Below are 15,484 nucleotides of genomic sequence, written 5' to 3'. Positions count from 1 at the left end.
AAGAAGGGATATTGTTAACTGGACTAATAGATTGGTGTAGGGGGTGAGGTATGGATATCTTTTATTTATTTATAAGATTTAGATAATGGGCTGACAGTTCTCGCAATAATAGTTAAACTCTACATAATCTACACAATGAGAAGGCTAAATCAATTGATATTTTCAGTCAAATTACTTCTGTAGTTAAATCAGACTGAAATTATTAGACACTTACCAACCGTAACTAAACTTGCCAGTCAGGTCTGGAAATAATGATTGTACCGTATCAAAACTTGCCAGTCAATGATTGTAGTTGTAAAACAATGACAGGCACTAACAAACTCTCTGCAACTTTTTGTTTTATATTAAAGATGCATTTTGTAAGATTTAGCTAAAGAGTTGGCAGTTCTCGCAATAGTAGTTAAAGGAGCTAAATCGCATATATTTTGGACTTAGAAATTGACACAAATGGGTCGCAACGCATACAATAATGTAATATGAATGTATATAAATTGATTTACATTCAATCGTTTCTGTTTTTACTGTAATTTCTAATCAGTTAGGTTCGGCAAAATACGCCAGAGTCTCAATCGAATGGCAATCTCTAGCGTCTGGTTATTCCAGTCTACGCCAATAGTATTCATTGCGCATGCTCTCCAGATAAGAATATAACGTCACCGTTTGACATGACTTGTGGAATAGGCCTAGCCTCGTTTTTCAAATCCTTTATTACAAATAGCGCTGAAACGCATTATGGTACACGATTCTCAAAAGGCCATCTTTTCCCGGTAAGATCACATCAATGTTGATGTAAACCGACAAATAATTCGTGATTTCAATGGACGATACTGAGTTTGAGACTTAGCTACTTTAAAAAATAGATAATAGAAAGGCACTATGTTGAAAATTTCAGTCATATTACTTCCTTCTGAGTTGGGGCTGTAATAGTAAAACTTTCTGGAACTTTTTGCTTTACATTAAAGAGACATTATGTAAGATTTGTTATTGCTTTTGTTACGATAGTAAGCAAGGTCTCGATTATCCATGTTTTTAATCGTGTTTAAATCCGTTGAAAATCTCGAACATCAGAAAGACCTGCAATATGTAGATGTGTATGTATTTATGTATGTATATATGTATGTATGTTGGCCCATCTCGCTTCTTCGTCGCGCCCGCCCCCACATCTAGGTGTTATCAAAGTAAATGGGCATTAGGGGAGATTAGATAAAGAGCTGCTGATAGTTCGCCCTATAATCGTTAAAATATAGATAATGAAAACAAAATATGCTGAAAATTTCAATCAAATGGATTCACTCTGAACCGAGATATTAGCCATTGAATTTTCGGCTAGTCTCGATCGTCATTACTGACGTTGGTATGATAACAAACTAAGTCTCGATTATCCATTTATTCGTTAAATTATCCATCACAAAATATATTCAAATCCAGTAAATATCGTAGGCTAACGATGGCATCGAGAGTTGATTATGGTCTGGATAAGTTAATTGTCCGGGCAGCAGCATTATGGCCTACTCGAATTCCAACTGCTAACGGATCTTTTTCGGGCATACCAATGTATACACGGGACCTCGGTTTTTCGCGCCATCCGAACGACTGGGCAGCTGTCATTGTCAGGTTCTCCGCCCTGCACCACTGACAATGGGAAACCACGTCGGAAAGTCTCGATGGACTTTCTCGGTCAATGCAGGGATCGAACACGCGACCTCCAGGCTAGCGAGCCAGCGTCTTACCCGCTTAGCCAACGTGGCTCCCTATAACAGTTAATTAACCTATGATAATATAATTTTATGTTTAAAGAGAACAGGTGTATTCATATCTCGTAACCGCACCTTTAGATTAGTATTTCATAATAATAGTCACCTGTTTATTACAATATATTATGCATGGGGACCCAATATCCGTGCATATTGTATTTAGTTGTCTTGTTGCTTGTGTTGACAGAATACTCAAGATGATGTATGACGATTTGTTGAAGAAGATAGGAGAGTTTGGGTGGTATCAGAAACGAATATTTGCCGTGACATGTATGCAGCCATTTACATCTGGATTGCTTTTATTGATATCAATATTCACCATGGCAACGCCATCATACAGGTACAAGTAAATTAATATTCAATAAACAAAAAACAAATAGATTGACCTTGGGTGTCAGCTATGGCAGGGCATTCTTGTTTTATGTTGACTTCTTGGCACTTTGTATTCTGTTAACATTGAATTTGCTGAAATGGGGAAGTCTGCCTTTAAAAAGTGTTAATGTCGCCATGACGATATTTGATTGGAATTGGTGCATCTCTCTAAGCTTCAATAATATGCCAGAGCATTCTCACTTTATACTGACTTATTGGCAAACAGGGATTTTACTAATCAGATACATTGGTAAACGGTTGGAATTAAATAATTGGGGTCAAAGTTCACTAATCTAAATTCCGTCAACCAGTGGCAATACTCACTGCTCACTCACTAGGCAGACAATGGAGTCTATGACGTTTTAAAATTATCCACGTGACCCTCTTAAGTCAGGTGGTAAATTATCTTAGGCATAGATAAAAAGCTGCCCGTTCCTGCTAAAATAGATTAGAATAAATGAATGTAAGTCTACAATTCAAAAATATAGTGGTCGTCTTCACCATATTGTTGATGGCTATAATATGCCTGCGATCTTATGAAATCGTGATTTTAATGGTGGAGTAATCGTGGTGATCCTATCAGGTCTTATATATTGAGGTCTGTCGTAGCAATCTTGTTGATTGTATCGAAACATATCCGAAAGTATCTGCACATACCAGATCTTGGACTCAATAATGGTAATCCTATAGTAATACATCGCACGACAGTGTTAACCTAGTACATATGGCCACAGACCACTAATGATTTCCCCCATTGACTTTAACGTTAATTCTCGTTTCTAAATTGGCTCTAACTTTTCACAAAATTTTCGTTGGGGAGAACGCTTTCTGCCAAAGATGGAGCAACATGTAGCAAACTTTTGTCCAAAAGCACGTGTGAGGTTCTTCATGAAAAACTTGAGATACACAAGCTGGAAAGAGAGACAAGTAAACATGCAATTGTCGGCCCTACATTTCAACCTAACCAACCTCTCAACTCTTGTATCCTTCCACCTCAAAATCATGAATATTCACCAAAACCTGGCAGAAAATGTATTTTCGAACCCTTTTCTTCGATTCTACACCAAAAAGTCGCCATGCAAAAGGGGGAAAAAGGGAAAGGGAGAGAAAGACTAAAAATAACTTTGGCCCTTGTGACGGCGTAGGAATATTTGGTGGTCTGTCTCCATATCAAGTTGATCAACCTGGTGCTTCCGTTGTATCAGAATGTAACGTAGAGTATGGAATCTCAACCACAAGTTTACCCAATCCAGCATCCTGTTTTATTCATAATTTGAAAACAAATTAATTCCGTTTTTAATAAACACAACCTTTAAGGTCACGTTGTTACCACGGATCCAGCCCACCAATTATTCCTACGCTGCTTACCCACGAAACAAGGGGCAAAGTTATTTTTAGTCTTTCTCGCCCTTTCCCTTTTCCCCCCTTTTTGTGTTGAAGTTTTGGTGTAGAATCGAAGAAATATGCATTTTCTGTCAGGTTGTGGTGAATATTCATGATTTTGAGGTGTTAAGGGGTTGGTTAGGTTGAAATATTGGACGGAAGATTAAAGGTATATGGTCTCTACTTCCAGAATTTGTATCTCAAGTTTTCCATGAAGAACATCATACGTGCTTTTGGGAAGGAGGGCGCCATATGTTGCTCCATCTGTACTGTGGTAGAAAGTGTGTATAAACTATTGGTTAGAATCAATCTGATAAAACTTCAGATCCCGTTTCGTTTCGTTATTCGGTCGTACGTGACAAGAAGTAGGGTCGCCTGTCCAACCTCGTGGGTTTTCTCCGGATCCTCCGGTTTCATCTCACTGCTAAAGACCCCTACGCGCAAGCGAATTATTGAAATAAAATTGAACCCTGTATTAGTCCCGAAATGACCTAATTTGTGTCGAGTGGACGTTAAACCCCATTTTTCTCTCTCTCTCGTTTCGTTTTTATAGTTCATAATTTCGTTTTAATTGTCCTCTCTACACTAAGATCTGAAAGAAGATTAAATAATTCACATTCTGGTTTATATGAGGGATTAGCCAATCAAATGGTCGGTTGAGTCAAGTTTTTGTCATCTAGCACGAGGACATTCGTCACGATAGAAAACAAATAAAATCAAAAGTAGTATTCCCGAATGCCCACTCGTATGACTCCTGACACGACCTCCCACTACAGACTCCTGACACGACCTCCCACTACAGACTCCCGACACGACCTCCCTCTACAACCGGCCAGATCTTAATGTAGTGGAGGCCATGGAGAGTATAAAAAAAACGAAACGAAATATAGATCTGTATTTTAATTAGATTGTGATAGACATAACTTCCTGTTTTATGGAATCAAGATTTATATTTTAATAATTGAGTAATGGGAATGTCTATATTTTACAGATGTTCAATACCAGGATATAAAAACGACACCTACCATCAACAAAACCATTACCATGGTTACCTAATAAATCAGTCTATACCACAATCCTCTAGCTGTCTTCTACGTAATACTACAGTTGACAAATATGGTAATATGACGTCATTAGAATACAAGTGTAGGTCCTGGGTGTATGATACCTCCATCTTTACATCAACATTTGTCACTGAGGTAATACGCTTGTCGATAGTTTATCACGTTATTTGTCACCGAGGTTATACTCATGTCGATAGTCTATCACGTCATTTGTCTCTGAGGTAACACGCATGTCGATAGTTAATCACGTCATTTGTCACTGAGGTAATACGTATGTCGATACTCTATCATGTCATTTGTCACTGAGGTAATGCGCATGTCGATAGTCTATCATGCCATTTGTTACTGAGGTAATGCGCATGTCGATAGTCTATAACTAAGGTAAACGCAGGTAGATAGTCTATGATGTTTGTCACTGAGGTTGTGATTTATCACTAGCATTAAAGTTGAACGCACGCCCTTTAGATCCTAAGATCTACCATTGAGTCAAATGGTGTTTTATATATACAATTAGACCATACTTTAGCCCAGAAATGATCTAGTTTGTCGATACTTTACAGTGGGAGGAAACCGGAGTACAGGCGACCCGGTTGGCAGGCGATCCTACTCCTTGTCATTTACAAGTGTGGAATGACTCAGTGGCAGACCTTGTGATTTCACGCGCACGCGTTAACCCCCCCCTCCCCAGCTCGCACTAGAGCCACCCACGGTGGCTAACCTAAAATTGAATCGCTAATAACTGGGTTTTCAGTGAAGCAATTTGACTGACATTTTCAGTATAATAGTCATTTTAATTATCTATTTTTTAATTATTATACCGAGAACTGTCAGCTCTTTAACTATTATAGCAAGAAATACCACCTCTTTAACTATTATAGCAAGAAATACCAGCTCTTTAACTATTATAGCAAGAAATACCAGCTCTTTAACTATTATGGCAAGAAATACCACCTCTTTAACTATTATAGCAAGAAATACCACCTCTTTAACTATTATAGCAAGAAATACCAGCTCTTTAACTATTATAGCAAGAAATACCAGCTCTTTAACTATTATAGCAAGAAATACCAGCTCTTTAACTATTATATTATAGCAAGAAATACCAGCTCTTTAACTATTATAGCAAGAAATACCACCTCTTTAACTATTATAGCAAGAACTATCAACTCGTTAACTATTATAGCAAGAAATACCAGCTCTTTAACTATTATAGCAAGAACTATCAGCTCTTTAACTATTATAGCAAGAACTATCAGCTCTTTAACTATTATAGCAAGAACTATCAGCTCTCTAACTATTATAGCAAGAAATACCAGCTCTTTAACTATTATAGCAAGGACTATCAGCTCTTTAACTATTATAGCAAGAAATACCAGCTCTTTAACTATTATAGCAAGAAATACCAGCTCTTTAACTATTATAGCAAGAACTATCAGCTCTCTAACTATTATAGCAAGAAATACCAGCTCTTTAACTATTATAGCAAGAAATACCAGCTCTTTAACTATTATATTATAGCAAGAAATACCAGCTCTTTAACTATTATAGCAAGAAATACCACCTCTTTAACTATTATAGCAAGAACTATCAACTCGTTAACTATTATAGCAAGAAATACCAGCTCTTTAACTATTATAGCAAGAACTATCAGCTCTTTAACTATTATAGCAAGAACTATCAGCTCTTTAACTATTATAGCAAGAACTATCAGCTCTCTAACTATTATAGCAAGAAATACCAGCTCTTTAACTATTATAGCAAGGACTATCAGCTCTTTAACTATTATAGCAAGAAATACCAGCTCTTTAACTATTATAGCAAGAAATACCAGCTCTTTAACTATTATAGCAAGAACTATCAGCTCTTTAACTATTATAGCAAGAACTATCAGCTCTTTAACTATTATAGCAAGAACTATCAGCTCTCTAACTATTATAGCAAGAAATACCAGCTCTTTAACTATTATAGCAAGAACTATCAGCTCTCTAACTATTATAGCAAGAACTATCAGCTCTCTAACTATTATAGCAAGAAATACCAGCTCTTTAACTATTATAGCAAGAAATACCAGCTCTTTAACTATTATAGCAAGAAATACTAGCTCTTTAACTATTATAGCAAGAACTATCAGCTCTTTAACTATTATAGCAAGAAATATCAGCTCTTTAACTATTATAGCAAGAACTATCAGCTCTTTAACTATTATAGCAAGAACTATCAGCTCTCTAACTATTATAGCAAGAACTATCAGCTCTCTAACTATTATAGCAAGAAATACCAGCTCTTTAACTATTATAGCAAGAAATACCACCTCTTTAACTATTATAGCAAGAACTATCAGCTCTTTAACTATTATAGCAAGGACTATCAGCTCTTTAACTATTATAGCAAGAAATACCAGCTCTTTAACTATTATAGCAAGAAATACCAGCTCTTTAACTATTATAGCAAGAAATACCAGCTCTTTAACTATTATAGCAAGAACTATCAGCTCTTTAACTATTATAGCAAGAACTATCAGCTCTTTAACTATTATAGCAAGAACTATCAGCTCTTTAACTATTATAGCAAGAAATACCAGCTCTTTAACTATTATATCAAGAACTATCAGCTCTTTAACTATTATAGCAAGAACTATCAGCTCTTTAACTATTATAGCAAGAACTATCAGCTCTTTAACTATTATAGCAAGAAATACCAGCTCTTTAACTATTATAGCAAGAACTATCAGCTCTTTAACTATTATAGCAAGAACTATCAGCTCTTTAACTATTATAGCAAGAAATACCAGCTCTTTAACTATTATAGCAAGAACTATCAGCTCTTTAACTATTATAGCAAGAAATATCAGCTCTTTAACTATTATAGCAAGAAATACCAGCTCTTTAACTATTATAGCAAGAAATACCAGCTCTTTAACTATTATAGCAAGAACTATCAGCTCTTTAACTATTATAGCAAGGACTATCAGCTCTTTAACTATTATAGCAAGAAATACCAGCTCTTTAACTATTATAGCAAGAACTATCAGCTCTTTAACTATTATAGCAAGAACTATCAGCTCTTTAACTATTATAGCAAGAAATACCAGCTCTTTAACTATTATAGCAAGAACTATCAGCTCTTTAACTATTATAGCAAGAAATACCAGCTCTTTAACTATTATAGCAAGAAATACCAGCTCTTTAACTATTATAGCAAGAACTATCAGCTCTTTAACTATTATAGCAAGAACTATCAGCTCTTTAACTATTATAGCAAGAAATATCAGCTCTTTAACTATTATAGCAAGAAATACCAGCTCTTTAACTATTATAGCAAGAACTATCAGCTCTTTAACTATTATAGCAAGAACTATCAGCTCTTTAACTATTATAGCAAGAAATACCACCTCTTTAACTATTATAGCAAGAACTATCAGCTCGTTAACTATTATAGCAAGAAATACCAGCTCTTTAACTATTATAGCAAGAACTATCAGCTCTCTAACTATTATAGCAAGAAATACCACCTCTTTAACTATTATAGCAAGGACTATCAGCTCTTTAACTATTATAGCAAGAAATATCAGCTCTTTAACTATTATAGCAAGAAATACCAGCTCTTTAACTATTATAGCAAGAACTATCAGCTCTCTAACTATTATAGCAAGAAATACCAGCTCTTTAACTATTATAGCAAGAACTATCAGCTCTCTAACTATTATAGCAAGAACTATCAGCTCTCTAACTATTATAGCAAGAACTATCAGCTCTCTAACTATTATAGCAAGAACTATCAGCTCTCTAACTATTATAGCAAGAAATACCAGCTCTTTAACTATTATAGCAAGAAATACCAGCTCTTTAACTATTATAGCAAGAAATACCAGCTCTTTAACTATTATAGCAAGGACTATCAGCTCTTTAACTATTATAGCAAGAACTATCAGCTCTTTAACTATTATAGCAAGAACTATCAGCTCTCTAACTATTATAGCAAGAAATACCAGCTCTTTAACTATTATAGCAAGAAATATCAGCTCTTTAACTATTATAGCAAGAACTATCAGCTCTCTAACTATTATAGCAAGAAATACCAGCTCTTTAACTATTATGGCAAGAAATACCAGCTCTTTAACTATTATAGCAAGAAATACCAGCTCTTTAACTATTATAGCAAGAAATACCACCTCTTTAACTATTATAGCAAGAACTATCAGCTCTCTAACTATTATAGCAAGAACTATCAGCTCTCTAACTATTATAGCAAGAAATACCAGCTCTTTAACTATTATAGCAAGAAATACCAGCTCTTTAACTATTATAGCAAGAACTATCAGCTCTTTAACTATTATAGCAAGAAATACCACCTCTTTAACTATTATAGCAAGGACTATCAGCTCTTTAACTATTATAGCAAGAACTATCAGCTCTTTAACTATTATAGCAAGAAATACCAGCTCTTTAACTATTATAGCAAGAAATACCAACTCTTTAACTATTATAGCAAGAACTATCAGCTCTCTAACTATTATAGCAAGAAATACCAGCTCTTTAACTATTATAGCAAGAACTATCAGCTCTCTAACTATTATAGCAAGAACTATCAGCTCTCTAACTATTATAGCAAGAACTATCAGCTCTCTAACTATTATAGCAAGAACTATCAGCTCTCTAACTATTATAGCAAGAACTATCAGCTCTTTAACTATTATAGCAAGAAATATCAGCTCTTTAACTATTATAGCAAGAACTATCAGCTCTCTAACTATTATAGCAAGAAATACCAGCTCTTTAACTATTATAGCAAGGACTATCAGCTCTTTAACTATTATAGCAAGAACTATCAGCTCTTTAACTATTATAGCAAGAAATATCAGCTCTTTAACTATTATAGCAAGAACTATCAGCTCTTTAACTATTATAGCAAGGACTATCAGCTCTTTAACTATTATAGCAAGAAATACCAGCTCTTTAACTATTATAGCAAGAAATACCAGCTCTTTAACTATTATAGCAAGAAATACCAGCTCTTTAACTATTATAGCAAGAAATACCAGCTCTTTAACTATTATAGCAAGAAATACCAGCTCTTTAACTAGTCTAACTTAATCCTCCTTTAAACAAAGAGAATGAAAAGAATTTGTATTTATTATGAAACAGTTTAATATGGTTTGTGATAATGCATGTTTATTATGAAACAGTTTGATATGGTTTGGGATATTGCATGTTTATTTTGAAACAGTTTGATATGATTTGTGATAATGTATGTTTATTTTAAAACAGTTTGATATGGTTTGTGATAATGCTGTTCTAAAGAGTAATGCTGTAATGGTTCTATTTCTGGGATTGTTATTTGGATATGGCCTTTTGGGCAATGTGGCTGATCTGTAAGTTCATAAAGCTACTTTTAAGATGCAAGCTTTCTTTAACTTTGATGGTTATATTCCTCGGATTGTTATTTGGATATGGCCTTCTGGGTAATGTAGCTGACCAGTAAGTTCATAAAGCTATTTTCAGAAGGCAGGCGCTTAAAGCTGAACTCCGATTACAAAACTGCAGAAATAATTAAATAAAAATGGGTTTTACCGTCCACTCGACACAAACCAGGTCATTTCGAGACTAGCATATGATTCAACTATTTTATTTTAACAATTCCCTTACCCGTAGGGGTCTTTGGCAGTAAGAGGAACCCGTAGAACCCGGGACAGGCGACCCTACTCCTTGTCACGTACAAGCGGTTTATCGAAACAACGTCAGACCTTTTGGTTAAACCACTAGACCACCCAACCACCCACTGACCTAATAGAACACCCTGCCACTCCTACTAATTATACTCTTATGTGTCTTTTATAGACAGGGGTGGGATGGGGGCTGACGAAAACACCCACGTGGATGGACAGGCGACTTTACTCCAATGAATAAAAACCAAGAATATATAGTTTTAATTAGGCGTATTTTGAAATTTAATATTGAAAACTTATTTTATATCTCCATATATTTAATCATTACCAACTGACCATATATTTCCATAAGCATTAATTATTTTCAGATTTGGTCGTAAACCGTTAATGGTAGTATCGAACTATGTGTTTGTGATTTGTGCGTATCTCATGGTTTGGTCACCTAATTACATAGTACTATTAGTGTTGAGATTTTTTCTTGGACTCTCAGTAAGTGGACAGGCTCTTACTTGCTATATAATTGGTAGGTTTCAATTTCTTGTAATTTACATCTTAAATTTTTTAATTGCTGCTCCAGGGACGAATCCGATTCTGTAAATGATTTTTTTTATAGATAAATCTATGTAACTTTTGTGTAATTTCAATATTTTTATCGACGGTCTAATGTAACCTTGAGATTGAACAGTCTTTGTCTTTTAAAGCCTATATTTTACTAAATAGCTAGCCGAGAACAGAGGCTAAGCACAAGGGATTTCTCCCCCCCCCCCCCCTACCACAACCTCAGGGAAATCGTTTCCAGTGTTGACCTAGAAGGTGTGAGGAGACCGTAGCACCGTTGTCCGGGCACAATTTCTCATAGGACACTGTATGGCACTGTTGGCGCAGAAATGTATTTGGGACTGAACAGATAACTACTTACACCATAGACGTGAACTTTCTGGTATCTGTCATAATTCCAAGACGTCATGTCCGGTGCATATAGAATTTCAAGTAAAGAACGATTTTGCATGTATATATTTGTTATCTTTATAGGGGTAGAATTGGTTGGTCCATCTAAAAGACGATACACTGGTGTAATATCAAACTTAACATGGTGTCTTGGTTTGTTCATGATTTCATTATTTGGCTATCTCATCAGAAATTGGCGATATTTACATCTCACTGCGGCCATCTTTTCAACACATCTCTTGTTCTTTTTTCTGTAAGTTAGAAGTGTTTTTAATAAATTAAATACTATAAATGTGATTTTATAAATTCGAAAAAAAACCTCGAATAAGCATTAATTGTTTTCAAATTTAGTCGTAAACCGATAATGGTAGTGGGGCGTGGGATGGCCGAATGGTTAGCGCGTGCGCGCTGTACCATAAGGTCTGTCATGGAGACAACTGGCATGGTTTCGATTCCCTGCTTGCATGTGACAAGGAGTAGGGTCGCCTGTCCAAACTTGTGGGTTTTCTCCGGGTCCTCCGGTTTCCTCCCACTGCTCAAGACCCCTACGCGCAAGCGAATTACTGAAATAAAATTGTACGATGTGTTAGTCCAGAAATGGCCTGGTGTGTGTCGAGTGGACGTTAAACCCCATTTCTCTCTCTCGTGGTAGTTTTGGACTATGTGTTATGTGAGTTGTGCGTATCTAATGGTTTGGTCACCTAACCACATAGTACCGAATACAAAAAACTTGTAGAATAAAATTAATCACGGCTGAAATATAGACTCATTTTACAGAATAATTCCAGAAAGTCCACGTTGGTTATTAACTAAAGGTTATACGGTCAAGGCCAGGAAAATAATAACCAAAGTTGCTGAAGTTAACAAGAAAATAATAAGTGAAACAGTTATTGGTACAATAAAAGTTCCAGCAAATATTACAACTGCTAAATTCTGGAAACTATGTTCAACTAAGAAACGGTGTCTAAGAACTTTTGTTATTTATTTCATGTGGTAAGTTATCCCTATTCGTATTAATTTAGAAAACTTATAAATGTCTGGGTAGAATATAGGCACATCAAATAGATGGTTTGTTACCAGGCAGAATAGACACATCAAATAGATCCGTTTGCCGGTTGAAGAGATACATGTCCGTTGGAAATCTGTCCGTAGGCCTGTCTTTATTTCCATCTTCACTATAATCAGGGAAGTAGAACGTTAAACCCCATTTCTTTTCATTTCCATGATCGACTTGTTTGAACAATCAACGGAAACGACTCGGGTCCACAATTATCGACCAGTGGCGGACTATCCAGGTTGTCAGCTTGCCCAATAGCAAGTGGGCCTCTGAGGAAGTGGACCCCTTAGACATTAGACAATATATTTTATAATATAAATTATCAAAAAATATATAAATATTGAAAAACATTATTAGCTTGACAATATTATAAAAGTTCTATTTTATCTTCAATTCTATTACGGGGTTATGATAATTACTATTGTCCACTAACATATTTTTTGAAAATTTAATTTATTCATTTTAAACATTAAATGATAGAATTGTATTGGTGCGTGGGCCCTCTTTGTCTCCTGGCAACCTATATTTTCAGACCCAGTCCGCCACTGTGATCGACCCGTTTGTACAATCAGCGGAAAGGTCGTGTCCCCAACATACTCCCCGTAATGTTTCGTTTGATTAGAGCTAGTCCCACTAAACATTGCTTTAATGGAAGCAAATTTCTGTTCCAAATTATGACTGGTCAATAGTCCGATTAACAACCAATAGCTAACTGCGTAACAATATGATTGCGCTTTAAACAAAGCTCCAAATTGGACCAAATATGTCTACATAACGTTACTTCATGACTCACGATTTTATTATGCCCAATTAACCAGTGCATAGCAGAATATTGCAGAAACAGTAATTGCGTGACAAACGAGGCTATCAACACCGATACAATGTAAACAATACTGTGTGTAGACGAACAAGATTTTTTAATACCTTAAATCACTGTCCAAAGTTTTCGGGAAGTCCCCAGATTAAACGAAGGGCGGCCATGTTGTTGTACTTGGGATAGATTTGATTGAACTGGAAGAATACACACACTCCCTCAAAAGCTCAAGTATCAGAAGCCAATCCAACAATGGGAAGAGAGGGATTTCTCGGGACATTGCTTCAGGAATATGTGTCCCCAATGATCGACCTGTTTGTACAATCAGCGGAAAGGACTCGGGTCCACAATGCGTTAGATCTTGCAACTAAAATGTTTATGAAATCCTTGTGTGGCATTTACTGATTGAGCACAAGCTCGCCAAGAAATGCTGCGTGTTCATGCATCGACTGTTTATTTTGCAGGTTTGCAGTAAGTGTCAGTTATTTTGGAATTATGTTAAATTTGGAGTCGTTAGTTGGAGATATATACTTGAATCTTGTTCTAGCAACGATTGTGGAAGCCAGTTGTTATATGGTAGTTTTATTAACAGTGGAACGGTTAGGCCGAAAAAGACTTCTGTGTGGCTGCTTTCTCCTGGGAAGTATAGCTTTAATAGCTGTAATACTAATTATATTATACGCACCATCAGGTATGACCAGAAGTATTTACTAACCATATCATGTCAAACTTCTAACTTTGTGGGGAGCCACGGTGGCTAAGTGGGTAAGACGTGTTCGGTCCCTGCATTGGCCGAGTAAGTTTATCGGGATTTCTCGACCTGGTTTCCCCTTGTCAGTGGTGCAGGACGAAGAGCCTGATAAGGACAGCTGTCTAGTCGTTCGGGTAAAACGAAAAACCGAGGTCCCATGTACACCTACATTGACAGTTGTAATTCGATATAAGAATAGGTCATAGTGCTGCTGCCCAGGTAAGATATTTCCCTCATAGTACACTGTATGGTGTATGCCCGTCTTTATTATCCCAGTCTGAGCAGATTAGTAGGACGGTAAACCACATTTCATTTCATGTCTAACTTTGTGCCTGTCGTTTGTCTATTCGAACTTACCGACTATACTAGGGCTGCCCTGGGACTGAAGGGTATCTTGACCGAGATGTGACATAGGCCTACTGGCATTAGCACTTCCGGTTTCATGAAACTCCTAAATGGCCGGTACTTTATCAAAATCCTTATTCAGGAGTATTTTAATAAGGGGGATATATTTTATAAACAGATCTACAGACAGGTCCTCATTATAGGTTTTATGATGCTGTTGAATTCGGCTAACTGTCAGATTATAGAAAACAATTTGTGGTTGGTTTTTTTTTCAGACCTCAAGTGGCTAATGACGTGTTTTACTCTCTTGGGTCAATGTGGAATTAACGGCGCTTTTGCCGTATGCTGGTTATGGACAAGTGAACTGTTCCCAACTGAATTAAGAAATGTTGGTATTGGTACAAGTTCTGCTTCAGCAAGAATAGGATCTGTAGTTGCACCTTATTTAAAACTTATAGTAAGCTATACCAATCTGATTAAAACACAGAACCTAAGAGTTGTTATATAAGCCGCGATCTGTGTGATGTGAAGGATTAGCCAATGAACGGTTCGTTGCAGTGAGTTATTGGCGTGAGGTGCACGGAACTGTGGGTAACCAATTAGAAACATCAACGCTGATTGGTTAATCAAATATATGACGTAATAGGTCAAAGGCCGCTCATATGACCTCTGACGCGATCTCCCACTACAACTGGCCAGATCTTCATGTAGTGTAGGCAATAAAAAGTATAAAAAAAAAACGAAACGAAATACGATTTGTTACGGCGAGTTTTTGGCTTGAGGTGCACAGAACTTTGGGTAAACCACTAGAAATCTCAACACTGACTGGTTAATCAAATGTCTGACGTCATAGGGTCAAAAGCCGCTTGTATGACCTGACGCGATCTCCCACTACAACTGGTCAGATCTTCATGTAGTGTAGGCCATTGAAAGTATAAAAAGTATAAAAAAACGACACGAAATACATAAGAGAGGTAGAGATACAAATAATATACTTTGTGCCTTTTTCTTCATTAGCCAGTAGGAGCAGAACAGTAGGACGTTAAACCCGGCGAATTCTTGGCGTTGGATGCACGTAACTGTGGTTAAACCACTTGAAACATCAACGCTGGTTGGTTAATCAAATGTCCCGATGAACTTTCTCGGCCGCAGACAGGAGCCTCAATATTTTGTATCATAGATATGTCACAAGCGCGACATACGATTTTCGCAGCTACGGTAAATCAACTAGGGGGCAAGTGACGGAATATGCTCCTTTTTACAGTTGATTCAAGGGTCTCAGTGACAGTTTAAGGCAGGGGTCCCATGCAATCTTTTTCCGGACGTACACT

General features: G+C 36.4%; 1 protein-coding gene across 1 annotated transcript; it reads left to right on the top strand.

Annotated features, from left to right (window-relative positions):
* Positions 1-1,926: 1,926 nt before the first annotated feature.
* Positions 1,927-12,183, top strand: LOC126810079 (organic cation transporter protein). Its single transcript, XM_050535038.2, has 6 exons — positions 1,927-2,094; positions 4,501-4,708; positions 9,841-9,944; positions 10,607-10,761; positions 11,271-11,439; positions 11,964-12,183. Exons 1-6 carry the CDS (start codon positions 1,952-1,954, stop codon positions 12,181-12,183), a joined length of 999 nt encoding a protein of 332 aa, XP_050390995.2. The 5' UTR covers positions 1,927-1,951.
* The last annotated feature ends 3,301 nt before the right edge of the window (positions 12,184-15,484 follow it).

This window comes from Patella vulgata, chromosome 2 (genome assembly GCF_932274485.2).
Source record: "Patella vulgata chromosome 2, xgPatVulg1.2, whole genome shotgun sequence".
NCBI classification, from domain to species: domain Eukaryota; kingdom Metazoa; phylum Mollusca; class Gastropoda; family Patellidae; genus Patella; species Patella vulgata.
Note: the sequence above shows the minus strand (reverse complement) of the source record. Positions and strands in the feature narration are given on the sequence as shown.

What these genes read in the sequence shown, in the direction of transcription:
- LOC126810079 (XM_050535038.2), top strand. Translation starts at nt 1,952, where the DNA reads ATGATGTATGACGATTTGTTGAAGAAGATAGGAGAGTTTGGGTGGTAT. An exon ending in TTGGGCAATGTGGCTGATCT is followed by an intron (nt 9,945 to 10,606) that starts GTAAGTTCATAA and finishes AATTATTTTCAG; the next exon opens with ATTTGGTCGTAAACCGTTAA. An exon ending in TCTTACTTGCTATATAATTG is followed by an intron (nt 10,762 to 11,270) that starts GTAGGTTTCAAT and finishes TTATCTTTATAG; the next exon opens with GGGTAGAATTGGTTGGTCCA.